The sequence below is a fragment of the Sciurus carolinensis genome, chromosome 4, assembly GCF_902686445.1.
Source record: "Sciurus carolinensis chromosome 4, mSciCar1.2, whole genome shotgun sequence".
NCBI classification, from domain to species: domain Eukaryota; kingdom Metazoa; phylum Chordata; class Mammalia; order Rodentia; family Sciuridae; genus Sciurus; species Sciurus carolinensis.
The window spans coordinates 140,508,291-140,526,941 of record NC_062216.1 but is presented as its reverse complement, the minus strand read 5'-3'; the positions used below and the strand labels follow the sequence as shown (position 1 = coordinate 140,526,941).

At 32.5% G+C, this 18,651-nt stretch overlaps 1 protein-coding gene across 2 annotated transcripts in view; it reads right to left on the bottom strand.

Annotated features, from left to right (window-relative positions):
• Positions 1-18,651, bottom strand: part of Tmtc2 (transmembrane O-mannosyltransferase targeting cadherins 2) — a 379,905-nt gene that overhangs the window by 102,223 nt on the left and 259,031 nt on the right. For both annotated transcript variants that reach the window (XM_047549588.1, XM_047549589.1), the window contains exon 8: positions 6,362-6,483. In XM_047549588.1, the coding sequence (XP_047405544.1) occupies positions 6,362-6,483 (122 nt within the window). The remainder of the gene's footprint in view (positions 1-6,361; positions 6,484-18,651) is intronic.

Below are 18,651 nucleotides of genomic sequence, written 5' to 3'. Positions count from 1 at the left end.
CTCTACTGTGCATGACATTTAACTCTTTAAAAGGTTAGGAAAGCAACCTCTGGGGATTTATGCCAGAGATATATGAAGTTAATGGCAAGTTTACATGATCTGAGAAGCTCAAGACTTTGAAAAACAAATGGCACTGACCCCAGAATTAATTGTGTTTGAAGCAAGTGTAATTTTAATAAATGTAAGGACGCAAGCTGCAGTTCCTCAGGCCTCACGCTTCACGCTACACAAGCTCAGAGGCCTCAAGCGTAATAAGGGTAAACAATAAGAAATGACAGAAATCTGACAGGCTGGTGAACACAGGCATGGCTGGGCTGCTCTTGAACCTCTTAAGAGTCTGAAGAAATGACTATTTTAATATCGTGGAACTGGTGTGGCATTCTGGATCTACACGTGTGAGTGTAGATACATACAGATGGTCCCTGACTTATAATGGTTTAGCTTATTTTTCTACTTTGCACTGGTATTAAAGCAATATGCGTTGAAACATGGAATTTGAATTTTGATCTTTTCCTGGACTAATTCAATGCAGTATGATACCGTCCTGTGTAACTGGACAGCAGCAAGTCATAGTCTGCTTTGTGATGATAAGAAAAAACAACTCTTACTCTATGTATACTGTGTTGCTAAGATAGGATGTTTGGTTATCTTAGGTATATTAAGTTCATTTTTGATTTTTAACAATATTTTCAACTTGTGGTGGGTTTGCTGCAAAATAATTGTATGCTGAGTAGCGGAGCACCTGTCCACCCATATCCAGATGCCACAGGAAAAAAGACAATCTCTGTTTGTAAACGTGTTGGCCCAACCATGTGTGAAAGGGCATTCCTTATTAAAATATACATTGGTTGTACCACCTTTCCCAAGAGTGAACATATTCTTAGACCAGAAAACAGTTTTAACAAGGAGAGATACTCAAATTTTCTACTGTCTGATAGATCATTAGAAATTATCAAGTTACCCTATTTGTGTACAGTGAATCAAAATGCAGTCTGTAAAAAAAAATAAACTAGTAAATAGATAAATAAAAAAAATTATCAAGTTAGAAAAAAAGGTACAAAAGCAAAGTTTAACTCACATTAAAATATTTTCATGCTTTGTTACATGATAGACAATCAATATGATATACCTAAAAGAATTAAAGACAGGAAGCCATGAAGTCAAGTATCATAATGTATCAATGGTACTTTAACAAATTAAAGAACTACAAAATAGAGGGGAAAAAAACATGCCTACAAAATGATGTGTGATCCCGTGCTTATAATAAAAATAAAATGCACCCAGATCTTCTGGAAGTCAAGAAAATACCCTGTTGGTCTTTGTGTTGCCACTGCTTACAAGAGAACTGAGACATAGTTTGGGGGCAGCAAATATGTATCCAATACAGGTTTTTGAAAAAGGCTAATATTATTTGAATTCTGCAAGAATGTCACATTCTATTTAAGAGGCATGTCACTTCTTCAGCTATCTCTCTCCAAGAACATGAGATATCAGGACATTTAGGGAATTATGAGGGCTTGAGCTGGCTGACTATTTAAATTGCATCAAAGAAAAACTACAGAACAAATACAAAAGTTAACCAACCAAGCCAACAAAATAAAAGAATAAAATATAAGTTATTTTAAAAAGCAGTATAATCTTATTTACCCATAAATTAAAAAGCAAACATTTCTTTTCAAACATTGCAACACATTTATTTATAAACAAAAGAGGAAAATTTTTTTCATGTAGGCTTTAGTGTCAAAGAATTTGAGTATATCTAGCACAAAAAAAAATCTCTAATGATAACTTCTCACTGACATATGAAAGGAGAATACAAATTTGGGATATTTTAGAGAGATCTGGATTCTTGTCATTTAGTGGCATAATAATTTAGAGTTTTTATAAGACAACAAAATAAATATCTTGAATTGATGAACGGGGTCCTAAAAAATGAACCATCAGATTCACTATCCTTCAGAGTAAAAATAATATAGCAATAACTGTATATTTCCACAATGATAAGTAATAAAGTTTACATAAGGCAACTTCACATAAAACTTAGCTGAATATTGTACTGGAGTTCAATATTTCATCTATTTCAGTAGCATGAAAAGTGTGTATTATGTCTTCGCTCTTCACAGAATTAATTTTGCAAATTGACTATATTCATAACAATCGGCGAGTAAAAATTATAGGGAAAATTACCTTTTGTTCTCCTCTCTCTCCAATCTAAACATGGCTATGCAGTGATTACAATAAAATACATAAAGCAGCCTCAATGTTGGTCAACGGGCAAAACTGAAAATACTTTGCTCTGGACAAAAGCAAATTAGAAACAATAACAACAATAACTCAGCTCTAAATAGTAATAATAATTATAAAAGACCAGTAGGAACAGACAGCTTTGTACTTTCAGATAGACTACACTGACACCATTTTAGCCTGGGGCATGGGGTTTTTCAGTGGAACCTCAAGTACTTTCACAACTGGAGTTTTATGTAGCCCAATTAACTTTGGCTAGACACAGAAGTCTGGCTCACTGTTCCCATGCAGTAGCCAAAATAAAGGTTTTCTGTATCAAGAATCACTGTCAGAGTCTCCAATATCCTTCCTTCTCTCCTACTAACCTAAATCTGGAAAATAAGCTAACAGCCAAGTAGTTTTTATTACAATTTAAATCAATATTAATTTTATTGGCTCACAAAAACTGCAAAATATTTGGCTTGAATAAACTCAACAGGAAAAAAACGAAAGAAAAAAATATTCAGAAGCATGTGCGCAAAGCAAGAGAAGTCACACGGCTTTAGAAACAGCTAGAGAATTACTTGAAATATAATAATGGAAATGTTATTCCTTCCTTTCTCTCTTAATGCATGTCCAATTTTAAATTCATGGCATTAGCCCTAGGTAACAAAGTTCAAACAAGAAATAAATCATGATTTTAAGCAGAGCAATTCTAACTCAGCTTGTGTTTAGTATTTTAATTGGACATGACATTGGCATGAAAGTTCCAAATATATTAAAAGAGATGTCACTTGGGTCCAACTATATTAACATGGAGGCTACTAGTGACTTTAATGAAGAAATATTCCCCAGGGGACCCTGGAAAATTTGTATTCGAGGTATAATGTAGGAACTGAAAGTGCCAATAGCCTAAAACTGAAGTCCTATGTTCATGACCTATCATACCTCATAATAAAAATGTGCTTAACCACACAATCTAAACTAGTATTTAAAGGAAAAATGTAAAATAAGTTATAAAAAGGAGGTAAGTGAGATGGGGTGACTTACTTTTCAGAATCTCTAATCAGTTCTATCAGGCATACCAAGGGGAAAAACTTCCACATTTAAAAATTATCTAGTATAGATTGAAAATCATTGACACATTCAGAAAACCTTGAGGTTAGATTTAATTCTATTTATTCAATTGCTACAGAACTTTTAGGGATGTTCCTCAAATCTTTGAAGCTCAGTTTCTTCATTTATAGAAAGGAGATCATATTTGCTAAGGTTTGTCAAGCTTATCTGGAATAACGTATCAAGCACAGAAACTCAGGACGTGCACATCCCTTTTGTATACACCTCTCCTCTGAGCACTTCTGAGGATGACTCTGTGTCCACTCTCTGAGCACATCACTCTCATCCTATTACTCAACACAGATCACTAGATTTGCTGAGGATTAAAGTCATGCCTCACATGGAATAACTAACCAAGGAATGTGTGTCAAACTAGGGAAAAATATTTTAAAAGCCTTGCACGTACCTCTTAAAAAACTTGAAAAGACAAGACAGTGAAATGCCACATACTAAAGAAATAAAACGATCAGTAAAGACTTATTCCCTGTCCCATGCCCAGGTCAAAAGACAGACACAGATTTATGTGTGCTATTCTCTTTGGAAGTGCTAATGTTGAGATACTGAGAACAGTGTGAAAGGCACTTCAGAGAAAGGGAAATCACATATATATGTATATACATACACTGCTTGAGAGAGACAGGCAAGACTTTAAAGAGGAAATAAAATTTCAACAGGCAGAGAAAGGAAAAGGACATTTTTGGCAGAGGAATAAAAAAAAGGATATGATCTATAGAATGTTCCAAAGCATTCTGGGAAACCTAAATCCCTTTGAACTTTTCTAAATACTATAAATATTACATGAATTCTTACAGAAAAACTTGTAAAAAGTTTATTGAGTGAATCATTCCACTGACTATATAATAAAAGTACTAATAATCATTTTTCTTTAATTTGTCTAATAAAAAAGAATTCTTATATAAAAACCCTACTCTACATTGTAAATCTACTATAGCTACAAGTTCTTTTTACACAGTTTGCTTTTGGTCAGTTCTGACCAATGGGTAAAAACACAACAACTCCATTTCTATTATTCTTCTACTGAGACTAGAAGCCAATTCCATTTCATAATACATTTAAAACATCCAGAAGTCAAATGTGTGGTATTTTCCACCTTGTCAATTCCATGTTAAGTAAATGGCATATTACCAGGCTAAGAAACCCACATTTAGACCAAAAAAAAAAAAAAAAAAAAGAAAAAAAAATCTACTGGGATCAGAAATTTGCCAAATGTTATAATTTACAAAGAAACTATTAATGATGGTTGTGGGGTTTTGGCATTGTGAGTTTAAGTCATTCCATAATAGGGTTTGTATTTCATCTAATCAGCAATTTGGAAAGTATAAAAGTCTTAATGGGGGGGAATTAAAAATTTGGATTGTAATACATGAATCTTTTCATCCCTTTCATATGTTTCTGTAAAGTAAAACTTTAAATCTTGGTTTTGTTTTTTAAAAAAAGTTCTAAAAAGAAGAAAGCAGCCTTGAAAATCATATTTTGGGTATAGGAAACTTAAAATATTCAGCCTTGGGGAAAAAAAAAGGGACACATGGTTTCTATATCCAGTATCAGGGTCTAGGCATATTCAGAATTATGTATATTAATGCTTCAATTTTTTTCATTTCCAACTTTTTTTGGGGGGGTTGAATCAGGTATCTGTAACTTATAGTTATTTTTGAAGGTAATCATTTAGCCATTTAACTTAAAATATTTCCATTTCCATTCCATAACAAAAGCTTAGATAGTAGGAAGAACAAAAAATACAGGAATTCTTTTCTTACATGAAATTGTGTGAAACCAATGGGAACCAGGAAAGATTTTCATAAAGTAAAATAATTATTTTTCTAAGTGATTAAACAAGGTATATCAGGATGCTGTAAACAGAAATAGCAACTTGCACCTTTCAAATCTGAGTTATGATCATCTCCTTCTGTTCTTTGTGGGACCCCACAGTGATTTCCTTCACAATTTTTTCTGTCATACTTTTTATTTCTTATTTTTTTTCTGTTTGTGTGTGAGAATATTTCTTAACCTTTATCCTCCTATCCTTCAAATAAGAATTGTTTTTGGTATTATATTTTTATTTCTAAAAAGCTCTTTGTTTTTTGGTAGTTATATTTTTCAGAGCACCCTTATGAAACGCTTATAGTAACATTTCTGTTCGAGGATTATTATTATTTTAAAGGTTTCTTTAAGTTAGCTTCACCTAATAATTTGTTTCAGTTCCTATCTATTACATTTTAGGCTCTTCATTTATGAATTCACTTTGGATTCACCTTCCTGACCATTTGCTCTGTTTTTCTAACATGCATTTATTTTTATTAACACTGGCAAGATCAGGTGAAATAACTAAAAGAATACAGATATTAGGAATAAAGTCTAATTCTGCCACTTAGGTGTGTGAGCTCAGAAAGTTTAATTTTTTTAACCATCCCATATTGTGTAAAATAAAGAAATGAAAATTACTTTTAAATATATAAAATTACCAGTTTTGCAATTCACAATGGTAGAATATTAGCAATTTCTTATGCTTCATCTAACACCAGTTTCACAAAACTGTGCCCTTGGGGAGTGTTTGTCACACAGTGGGTGACCAAGTGTTATCTTCTACTTGTCTCACAGAAGATTTTATTAGATGAAATTCCAACACATATGAAGTTTTATGTGATGATGATCATTTGAAAGAATCAGATTTAACTCTAATTACAACCAGTTTAGAGCTAACATTGGTTTGTAGAACACAATGTTTATGTAAATATTGCAGTTAGGACAAAGTGATTATGTAATCACATATATGGAGTTCTCCATTTATTTTTTTTCCATTAAATTACATCTTAGATCTTATCTAGGCCAAACACTGGATAACAAAATGTTCTATAATCTCTGTACAGGGTTCTAACACTATCACCTCATTATCTCCTCACCTGAGTTAATAGGCTCAGAACTACTATCTCAAATGCATATATCCCAGTATGCATGGAGAAAACCAACTTATAAAGAGTGAGGAAGGTAGTAAGTTACTCACTGTTAGAGCTAGCAGTTTCCCATAGGTGAGATGGGCAGGGATGTGGTCAGTCTTGGATCTCAATGATTCCATATACCAATGCTCTGCTTCTGGGAGCTTGCTTAATCGCATATATGCTTCACCTGGAAAGAGAATTCTGAAGATCAAACTGAGGCTGCAGGTTCTAGTGAGCTACTGAACAGCAGCATGATTGTAGATAACATTTCAATAAATCAGAAAAAAAATAAGTTGAATGTTTTAAAAATAAATGATAAATAAAGGAGTTAGACATGTTTAATCTGATTTCAATATTATATGACATACACCTGGTGGCATATAAATATGTATAATTTTAATGCTGTTTAGCATCAGTTAAAATTTATAATGAAAGCTATAAAGAAAAAAAAATGGACACTAGGGCTTTCCAACAGCATTTGCAATATCACCACCATCACCACCACCACCACCACCACCACCACCATTATTGTATTTACACTCCAGGGGATTTCAGATACTGTGGCACATTCTTTCATTCATTTTTTCATTTTATTTCCAAAGAAGTCATTATGATTTTCATTTAATAGATGAAAAAATGTATGATTGGAAATGAAGTAAAATAGCTAATGCTAAAAATTTGTTAAATGGTACAGTTTTGATTTTTAACCTAGTAACAACTAAGTCTTAAGCATAGGTCCTTTGTCACCATTTGTTTTTGCAGACATAAGTTGGTTCTTCTTTCTGTACATTTATTCATTTTTGTTTTCATTCATTCATTCATTCCTTTAGATGTTCAAGTATTTATTGAATAGCTAGTAAGTAGAGAGCCCTATGTAGGGACTACAGGAAAAAAGTGTGATATCCTACCCTCCAAGGTGTACAACCTTGTTGAGAAAAAGTTGAAAATGTTTTGGAGTTAAACAATGGTGTTGGGTTTCAACTTTTTTCAGAATCACTTGCATTTTATATACCACTATGTAAATAAAATTTACCACTTTCATTTGGAAAAATCTAATGAGTGCATGACAATTATCAAGCATGCTCAGCTTTGATCCTGTACAAAGCTACTCTGGGGACTCGCAGTCATTAGCCATTACTTTCAAGTTATACAAATTTTAGCTACAAAACTTAGCATTTCAATAACTAAGCAAGAGAAAAATATGGAAATAAAGCCAAAAGAGTACCAGTTGACTGGTTATTATCATTTCCCTCTCCCTCTTAAAAGAGTATGGAGGGTTATTCAACCTATAGAAAAAAATTATATTTTAATATGACTAGTATATTTAAGTTGAATATTGTATGTAATAAATATTGCAAATGTAGATGCTCTTCAGTTTCTGACACCAGGAAATAGATTAGTAACTTGTACTATTTCCCAGATAGACCTTTTCCATTAGAAGCACAGAACCCTTTCCTAATGTATCACCCACATTGGTTGTCATTTTTTTTTTTTTTTGCTTCAAAGAAAAACTCTCTAGCTTTTGAAAAGTCATGCTCTTTTTTATTAGCACAGTAACTATCAATACAAATATGTCTGATGAACTGAATTGGTTTGAGTCCCCTGACCTTTTTCATTTGGATTCGCTTGGCTGGTTAGTAAAAATAATAATCATAATAATAATAATAATAATGACAAATAATGTATAATATGCACAAAAATGTATGTATCTACTCAAACATATTTATGTGTTTTTATTTCTCATGAAAGTTTGTAAACCACACCATCATAAAAAAGAGAGGTGAAAATATGTTTGGTGCTCTTTTCCCACATGTTAAGGGTAAGAAGCAAGATACAGTGAAGTAAAGATCAAAGAATAGGAAAGACTATACCCAAAAAATGCTTTTAGTTGTTAGAATGATAGTTCGGGAATGAATTTTGTTTTAATTTTCCAAAATTTCTGTAATAATTTTCTTGTTTATACTTTAATACCTCTATGAAAACTGGTATATTGTCAGATAGATTTGGGGAGGTTTGAACAAATAAAGTAACAAATAAAGTTTCCAGATAAAGTAAATAACTGTTCTTAGGAAAAGTGAGGTACTTTTTCAGACTAAAACAATAAGATATGATTTATACAACAGAAAAGATGCAAACACTAAAATATTGAGAGGTTTAAAATGATTAATGACAAATTTTGCCTAAACATGTATCTATAAAAAAAAAAACAGATCATAAGATAGAAGAAAGATGATCCTGCATCATGGGTTCTATTTGGAATCAGCCTGAAATTCTACTTCTAATTCGCCTGTTCAAGTGTTCACAGGGCAGTTTTTGAAAGCTGTACAGTCACTGCATTTAATGTGGCTTCCACTTCTTATTTATAAAAAAATGAACTTATTTTTAGAATAATAACAGTAGGTCCCCTGTACAAAGAACATACAATAATCCCAAAACCAGAGTGCTTTTGAGATTCAAACATTTATTACATTTGTTAATGTCTAAAAATCATTTCAGAAAGTAGTACTGCTTTTTTCATGCCAGAAATTTATCATTATTGAAAACTATTTTGAAATAAAATATTAATTTACTAAACAATCAGTGGATGGTCCATTTTCTTCAGTAAGAAGTCACAAATAACATTAATTTGTATGGTTTGTGAGATAGGGAAATATTAAAGGGCTAAAATAAGTAATGTAATGATACATCTTGGCAAGCATATGAAAATGGATAAATAACTAGCCTCCTTAGGTACTATTCATTCTAGCTTGGAAACACTTCATGTAATCGTTCACTATATTTTAATAGCAAATGAGGACAGTAAGAATTCTACAATAAGTGTGAACTATGAATTTGGGTACCAAGCTGCAAGTGGCAGATGTCCTACTTATGTATGCCCACTCCTATTCTACACATAAGGAAGGACAAGCAGAACTTTTTCTCTATTAGCCTTATTAGCAGAGTTAACACATTACTCCATCATCCCACTAATCAATTGTTCATAGTGTTGAAACATATTTCCAAACTCTATTAGTTGCTTTATATACACTTCTCACTGGTTATTAAGGAATGCCATTATCTGGATATTACAGAAGTAAAAGATGAGCAGCAGAGTGACTAGGTAACAAAAAATCAAAAACATACGAGGTGGTAAAGCTGCAATTTAAGCCCAGGACAACCTGTCCTCAACACATCATTTTAATCAGATGGTAGAGGATAATCACAAATAGTCCAACTCCCCAGCTCAGGTGAAAATTATACTTTTGCTCATAGAAAATTGTTTTCTAGCTGTAATACATTGGCCATCAGGTTCATTTCATTTTGCCTTGGGCTTATCTATTGAATTAAAATAATAAGGAAGAGCAATAGTGATCCAGGGCTGACCTTTAAAAATGCTTCCTACACATATGTTATTTAATTCTTAAGAGGAAAGTATATGGCATATAAGACATAAATTGATTTTATGGTTAACCTGTGCATGCACACGTGTGCGCACACACATGCCCATAAATACGAAAATAAAATCAAGATACAAATCCTGCAAGAAAATAAATTAGGGATAAATGGGGTGTGTTAAAAAGGCAACTCTTTAAAGATTTAAGCAACAATTAATACAAGAATAAGTACTAGTACTGGGAAGGTAGAACTTCACATTTCTCATTTACAATCTATAATTAGGGTTAAAACACCCATTTTATGGAGGGAGAGGAAGTTTGAAGAATGAGTGACTTGCACAGAGACAATTAATAATGCTATCCTGAAAGGTCCAAATGGCTCTAAAGCCATGATGTTTTTTCTATTGTGCCAAGCTGCTTGACACATGAAGCTTATTATTTATTGGCTCCCTACTGATATCTTAAATATATTATCTTTCTTTCTACATTATCCATATACTGTAATTCACGTCAGTCTCATTTTATAAATGAGGTGAACGTGGCTCACTGAGCTTAATTAACTTGCTCAAAATCAAAAACAAGCAAATGCCAAATTCAGAATTCACATTAAGAGTTTTCTCTGGCACTTTCCACTACATCATGCTATACAAATGAGAACAAAAAATGAGCATAAAGGGGATAAAATAACTGCAAAAGTTCCATTAGTGGATTTACTTTTAGAAGGTAGGTATATATATAATACTTCAAACTTGATTGAAAAGATAAAATTTTAAAAATCCCATAAAGGCAACAGCCACAGGAAAAGAAACTTCAGTAAATTTAATAAGGAAGAAAATAAAGATAGGTGGCCAGGAACAGGGTGGGGAAAAGAGGGTTAAGTTATCTTCTCTGGTACTGTAACTTTTTTTTAACTTACAATAATAGAAAAAGTGTTTATAATACCCAGGGGCAAAGAAGCAATGATGACTATTTTTCCTTCCCATCCTGGAAAAAAAATGACATAATAGAGGTCCTTTCATAAGAATGAGAAGATTTGCTGTGCAATGATGTAGCGATCAGGTTCATCACCCAGATTTATTTCCAATTCACTCACAGACAAAAGGGATTTGATGTCTCTAGGCTGGCTTCAGGCAGATGTAAACCAGTTTCAGATGTAGAACAAATAATGTCACTCTTCCTCCCTAGAAAGCCCCATGTCAAATAACCCAGGCAAAGGCCAACTCCTGAAGGAAAAAATATTGGGTTATTGATGATGTAATAGTCTAGATCTCACTGTTTCTTATGTTTCAAATTACAGCACAGCTCCTACTTACAGATAAAGAATGGAGCATATCTTTGGACATATTAAAATTCAGTATAAATTTTGTTTTGGTAAACCTTTGTCATTACCTTTACCAAAACTACCCTTTCACAACTTCTAAAGTAAAGTAATTGTTACATGCATTTGTAAAAAAATAAAAAATAAAAAATAAAAATTCTTGGTATCTTGCCTACAAATTTTAGTGAACTGTCATGAATACTATGTTAGTAACATAAAGATATTAATTTCCTTCAAGGTATTTATGATTTAGTGATAGGGAAACAAATCTGTGTGTCTAGACCAAGTTTTGATTATTCTTTCTTATTATATTTATATTTGTTTTAAATATAAACATCTTACCTGCTTACTGTAGAAATTCTAAAAGATCATAATTTCATGAAATTATATAAATTATATCACCCACAGTTAAGCAATGACAAAATTTTTGTTTCCCAAAAATTTAATTCACATTTTGAAAAAAATTACTTAGATAGTAAAATATTTTTTCACCTTTAAGTACTTAAGTTTCTTCTGGTACTCTATTATTCTAAGTAAGACTATGAAAGATTTAAAAATTTTTGTTTTCTCATTCAGGATCAGTATTTATTCATTTGTTTATTCAAATTTCCCTACCAAGTTTTCATGTACCAATTGTACCTACATTATCAATTTTCTTGTTCTGTAACTTTTTGAAATACATCCTTTTTATAAACTTAGAATAAAAAAAAAATATATATATATATAAAATGCCAGAATTCTTGGACTGTTTTTAATACTACAAAATTTCTTCTCTATCTAATAGGGATATGAATTCTCTTCTAATTACATAGTTTTATTATTAAAATTAGTTACTTATTCCATATGAAATATATTTTGCCTTATGGTAGAAGGCAAGTTTCTAATTTAATTCTTATCTAGATAGATATTTAATTATCCTAGATTAACTTTTATAAGATTTCCTTCCCTCATAAATATTAATCCCACATTTATTATCTACAAAAGCCTTACATAAGTTTTGATCTGTTTCTAGGGCCTTTGTCTTATTTGTCTGACTTCCTATTCTTATCTCACTATGACATTGTTCTAATTGTTCTAACTTCATTTGATATTTTAAAATCTAGTACAGCAAGTCTCATCTATCATATTTTAAATCTTCTTGGCTCTACTTTCTTTTAATTCTATGAAGAAAACTTTAGAATTTTTATTCAAGTTTTTGATAACATTCTTTTTGGAATATGTATTATTACATTAAAATTTATGAATAAATTTGATAAAAGGGAACTTTTACAAAATAGAGCTTCCCCATTCAAGATTAGTATGCAATTCTTCATTTAGTCAAATGCCCCTCCCCTTTTTATCTCCCTTAGCATCCACTCCAGCAATTATATTCATCTGATTCCAACTAGACTATGACATGCACAGAAGTCACACAAAATTGTTCATCTCTTCCTGTCTTTCAACCTAAGTCCAGATGCCTCTGGCTCCAATGAGTTCTCAAAATACAATTGATAATTATATTTTGTATCAACTTGGATTTAGATCTTTCATTTTTACTAAGTTGTTGAAGAGCAATCCCCAAATAATTCCTTTTTCCAGAATCTGTAGTCAGACAGAAACATAAAACATCAGGGTGAATTATATCAAGAGTTTAACTTGCTGTGATTTTAATTCTCACTTTTTACTCCACAGTGTTAACATTGACATAGAAACATTAGGGAGTCTGGCTTTTGTTTTTAATGTATCTATGCCACAAAATTGCTATAACTCTTAACAGTCAGATTTTATGAATCTCTCGAGTTTCAATCTTAATCTTTTCCTTGTGTTATTCTTATAAAATAACATAGTCCAGTTGCCCAGATACAATGGTTCTGACCAGAAATCCTCAATGGCTATAGGGCAGATCCAGAAAAAAATAAATAAACAAAATATCTACACTATCACAAAAGAGGCCACTTTCTATCTGACAATAGACTTTAACAATTAGAGCTTCTGGGATGAAGGGATTGGTGTAAAATGAAATATTTCCAAATCCTAAATTAAGAAGGGTTACGAAGAGGTTCAAATTGTAACTCTTCCGTAAATTCTGAAGCCTGAGAAGTAGATTTAAACCAATGAAATATAAGAAACATTGTAAACAAAAGAAATGTAAGAAAAAAACTGAATATGTGTTTCATTAAGTTAAAAACACTAATCATCAAGAAATAGGTTAAACTTCAATGAAAGTTAAAAGGGTTCCTGGTTTCTAGGGTGAGGTTATATATAGGGAGCATCTGATGTGCCACGAAAATTTAATTGGGAAAGAAACCAGGGGCCTGTGTCAACATTTCATTACTTGCAACTGGGGATTCTGAAGTTCTCCAGGTTAATCAATATCCTTTATATTTTCTTTCTTTCTTTTCTTCTTTTCTTTTGGGGGAGGGCAGAGGTACCAGGATTAAACGTAGGGGCACTCAACCACCGAACCACATCCCCAGCACTATTTTGTATTTTATTTAGAGACAGGGTCTGAATTGCTTAGCACCTCGCTTTTGCTGAGGCTGGCTATGAACTTGCAATCCTCCTGTCTGATCCTCCTGAGCTGCTGGGATTACAGGTGTGTGCCACCGCACCTGGCTAATTTCCTTCATATTTTCAAGGAAATACATTACTAAAATGATCAACCCACCAATGTTGGAGTCAATCCTATCAGGTGCTCAGATCTTCCAAAACTTGGGAGAGAGTGAGAATCCTGCCTGTATGAAATCCGTGTGTGTGTGTGTGTGTGTGTGTGTGTGTGTGTGTGTATTCATGAGCATGTAAAGGAAAGTGAGGATCCTTTCCCCCCAAATGTACTATTATACTACTTAGATTTACAATGTAGTAAATAAAATGGCTTCGTATTACTAGAATACTTAGGGAACACTAAAAACAAGCAAAGAAGTGTTAACTGTGTTTTTAAAAAGAAACAAGTTTAGGGTCTGAGGAAAGAAGAATGACTAAATGTTAGACTAGCCTGGAAAGAATTAATGAATAAACTGTCAATCAGAGAAAGAGGAATTCAAACAGTTGCAAGAAAATGAGAAGGGACCCTCCTGTGGGTCAGAAGAGTCCAAGGGAAGATTTTTCAGTTTTACACCAATATTTCAAGAAATATATTCTCGTGTGCATTCCTGAAATCAAGCAGTATGTCTCTATAACAGGCAATGAATAATTCATTTGTGCTATAAATTGCTATATTGGTGTTAATTCCTAAGGCATATCAGAAAATTCAAAATTTATCCTCTTTTTAATGAATACCTGATAATACTTGAGAATAAGATTCTATGATAATTCACAAAAAATCCCATTTCCATAATTAACATGTTGGCAAAAACAACTTACATTCTGGAACAAAACACTATATGCTTTAGTCCATCTTTACTCGTTTTGAAGAAGACAATGATTTCTATCAATGCAGGTAAAATTTAAGCTAAATAATAGCTCATTTGGAAAGTTATATGAGATTTTCATGCGGAAAACAATTTTTCCTACCTTCTAGGAAAGATAGAATTAAATACACAGTAAAGTACACAGAATTAGTAATGTACTTAGTTTTAAACTTCACTTTATTCTTCTTCTTGAGAATCAGAATATAATACCCCAAAGTAAGGCTTTTTGGCATGCTGAGTAGTTGAACTGAAGGAGACTGGAAGAACTTCAGAGGCAAGGTCTATCTGACCTTTTCCCTGTACCATTATCTTCTGCCTCTACAGAAACTAGAATTCTTTTCCTAGGTAAAGTCATAAAACAACTCTTTTCCCCAAAAAGAAGCAAACCAAATGACCTAGAAAGGTCAATCTCTCCCTTCTCCCTTTTCCCTTCTCCCTTCTTTCTCAAAGATGCTCATTCCACAGGGGTTCTGTCCCATAGCCAGGGGCAGGAAGGAGTGATACCCAGGAAAACCAAGAAGAATCTGGACAGACAGGACTTGCTGGGTTCCCTCTCAGTTTATTACCATTAGGTCACATCCTTTTATCCAAATGTATTTCTATACCATTGCCAAATTTTCCTCAAACCTAAGCCTAAAAATAATTTCCCCTGGGTCTTTGGATCTTCATTTCTGAAGACTCCAGTTACATAAAACTTTGATTAAATATAATGGCTGTGCCTTTTTTTTATGGACCTGTCTCTCCTTTGTAGGAGTATCAGGGATGCCTGTTTTAATGGATGAGGAAAAGTACCACATCTTTCTGCCCTGAGACAGTTACCTATTCTAAATATGTGCAACAATAACTTCTCATTTCCTTGACATTAATTTTCAATGTTATCCTTCACACAAAATTTTCTTCTTTCACATGACTATGTCCATTTGACTAAATGACATCAAAGCTGACATCTTTGAGAGTGCCAGATTTTGAAATCTAGTTAATGAATTTCCCAGTGGTAACATAAAATCACCTCAATTTTCTAAATACAATCCAAGCTGAATTTACAACTAAGTAAAACACGCACTCATGGCTATTGCCCAACAAAAGGTGAAAATATGTACATTTTTCTCATTTGTTTCTATTGCAGTTTCGGAAAACAATTTTTTCAAGTAGGAACACAATGAAACAATTTGGGATTCAGAGAATAAGGAGGATATAATTAGGTATTAATTTGAGTACATTCATTTCCTCATAATTCAATTTAAAAACAAAGTTTTTAAGAAGCTTCAGCCTTTCACTTTACCACAAAACTGGAAAAAGCATGAATTAATGTAACAGGTGGGCTTGTGTGGTTTTAATAGCAATGAAATATAATCAACTGTCTCATATCATATTTCCAGGAAAGTAAGCGACATTGAGACCTAAGTCATGATCCTTCAGCAACCCCTCTATTGACATTCAAGTGTGCACACTCCCCAAAGGGACCATATATCTTCTGTCCCTGGATTTAATTGAAACTTTAAACAAAATATATTACCTATTTAATGCAGCTGAACTGGATGCTGCCCTTTGTAGTATATAGACTAATGCTTACCAATTAAGGTCTGAAATGGTACATAACAGAATTTTTACCAAGTGTGAATGGTAAAAAGAAAGAAATTAAATCATGGCAATTTGATAATGAAAAATGAACTTTTTAGAACAAAAATCTGTGATTTTTTGTTTTGGTCATAAAACAAAATCATTCTTTTTGATAAATAACTAAAAGTTCACAATTTTCCTCTTTTTGGCTACTTATGAAGTAAATTTCTAACATTTCTCAAATCTATATTTTGTCTCTCAGTACTAATGAATTTTACATATCTGGCCCACATCTCCTGGTCTTTCTTTTCTGACGATAGAAGAATGGAAGTGAAATAAGTAGACTTATCTTAAAAATTAGAAGTTAATGTTCTTTTGGGAGTTGTATAGATTAGTGACTAATCCACTTATACGGTCATACTGACATCTATAGGACTGGCTCAGGGTCGTCAGGAGTGCCAACAGAAGCGATCATGGGAAAACTCACCAGACTCAAAATAGAGGAAGCAGGTGGTACAAGAAGCTTAACACTACTGAAGTGTTAATGCTTCCACACTCGAAAGATGTGAAGTTCAATCTCACAGTTAAAAACCATCTCTTTTCACAGTCAGAATGCTAACTGCCTTGAGCAATTCACTTACCTAGTCACAGAAAACAGTAAGAATGTAAACGATCAGAGCAAAAAATCTAAACATGCTCACTCTAAAATGTATTCTGGTATATGCAAGGTTGTATACACACCACACACACACACACACACACACACACAGAGTAGTCCAACAAAAATAACTGATTTAACTAAAACACATCCTATACAGATGGCTGAAAGAGAAACAGACTTCTTTGATACCCTTTCTACCTGCTGAACTCAGCATATAATGTACATATTTAGGTAGAGGTGGGATGAATTTACAAATAGACTTTGCATTTTATTTTCAGAAGGTACACTAGGCACCTCTTTTGTCAGTTCTTTCTAGCAAAATAATAAAGATTCTTGGTTAGACATTTACATTTAATTTTGATAAGTTTCCTTCTCAAAAATAGAATTCTAAAATTTGCACAAGTTTTTTACACCACACACTGCTCTAATAAAAAAAAAAGTCATTTTTCCTTTCATTGTTTCTGTGTTCTCTACGAACAGTCCAATACAATTAGAAAAACCTTTTATAACTAAAGAGCTACTTCAAAGAGCTAAAATTTAATCAAAAGATTTTTCCCTTATGAGAGAATGAAAACATTTTTTCAATTTCAAACCTATGTGAGTAAAAGACTTGTTAGCTGAAGGCTTATGGCAGAAAACATATTTCCCAATATTAAGTGGAGATTAAAGAAAAACAGGAGTACATACAAAACAAAACTAGAAATTAACAAGAGTCAAAAACTATGATAAAAATAATGGCAAATAAGGCAATTAAAACAAATGGACCATCATCATACAATTCCTCTGGGAGAAAAAAAAAGAATGTAATGTTTCCCAAAGATGAATGCATAGCATCCATTATAAAGACATAGATTTCAGCAAACAGAAAAATATAAGTATGCTTGCCAATTGTGATAGCAGTATCACATTAGAAAGTATAAACCTGAATTCTTACTCATTTTATATGGTTCAATCAGCATAGCACAGCCTACCTTCTGATAGGCAAAATACTGTCTAGGTTAGAATAGTAATTTTCCATTTCATTTGTAGGTATTTAACTATTAAGGAGGAAGTACTAAATAGCTCTGAACTCTCAGAAAGCTCCATGGGAACAGGAATCACATTGACTATATTTCCTACCACCACCTTGCACTTGTGACTTTAAAAAACACCTTTTTTTTTTTACTCTCAGAACTTATTCTAAACTGTGATTGTAGACTATCTTGATGAGACAGTAACCCTAAATTTTCCATTACTCCATACAGATTATGTCCCTTTGTTGTCAAGATATATTACCAAGATAAAATGGTCTAAATTGCTTGTATAATTAAACCCAACAATTACTTTGCATTGAGAAGGAGAAGTAATTTTATTTTAAATAATAAATAGATGCAAAATGACCTTTGGGATTAGAAGAGCTCAAACTGATAAGAATAATTGGAAGTTATAGCCTAATTTTATTTCCTACAATCCTTTAGGATTATCAAGAGTAATGCTGAAGTAGAGATAATAAGGGAAATAAACAATTAGAGAAAGAAGAAAAAAACTGAGGGTGTTCAAAAATTACCCTGCATTAAAAAATTTTAAATATACTGTCTATTTATTGCATTTGTGACAAAAACACAATTTTGTCGATGCTTTATTTTTTTATAGATAAACTGGAGGGGTGTGTGTGTGTGTGTGTGTGTGTGTGTATTTTTTTTTTTTTTTTTTTTTTACTGGTCATTGAATGTATACAGAAAGTGTGTTTTGACATAGTATAGAACATGCCAGTTTACAGAAAAGGCATTTGAATTTAAGTCAAGAGACTACTGGTCAAACACAAACTGTAATCCTGAACAGGTCAAATCAATTCTTTGGGTGTTAATTTCCTATCTTGGAAAATAAAAGAGACAATGTTATGTGAATTTCGATGTATGAAATGTGTTACACCAAAAACTTGAGATGAAAAGAGCAGAGACCAAGATCCAACACATGCCTATAAAAATGGCTGACAGAATAAAAAATCACTGTGAATAAGACTAGAGGAAAAATACATCACAGAAAAAGGAAAAAAAAAGTTTCACCTAAACAT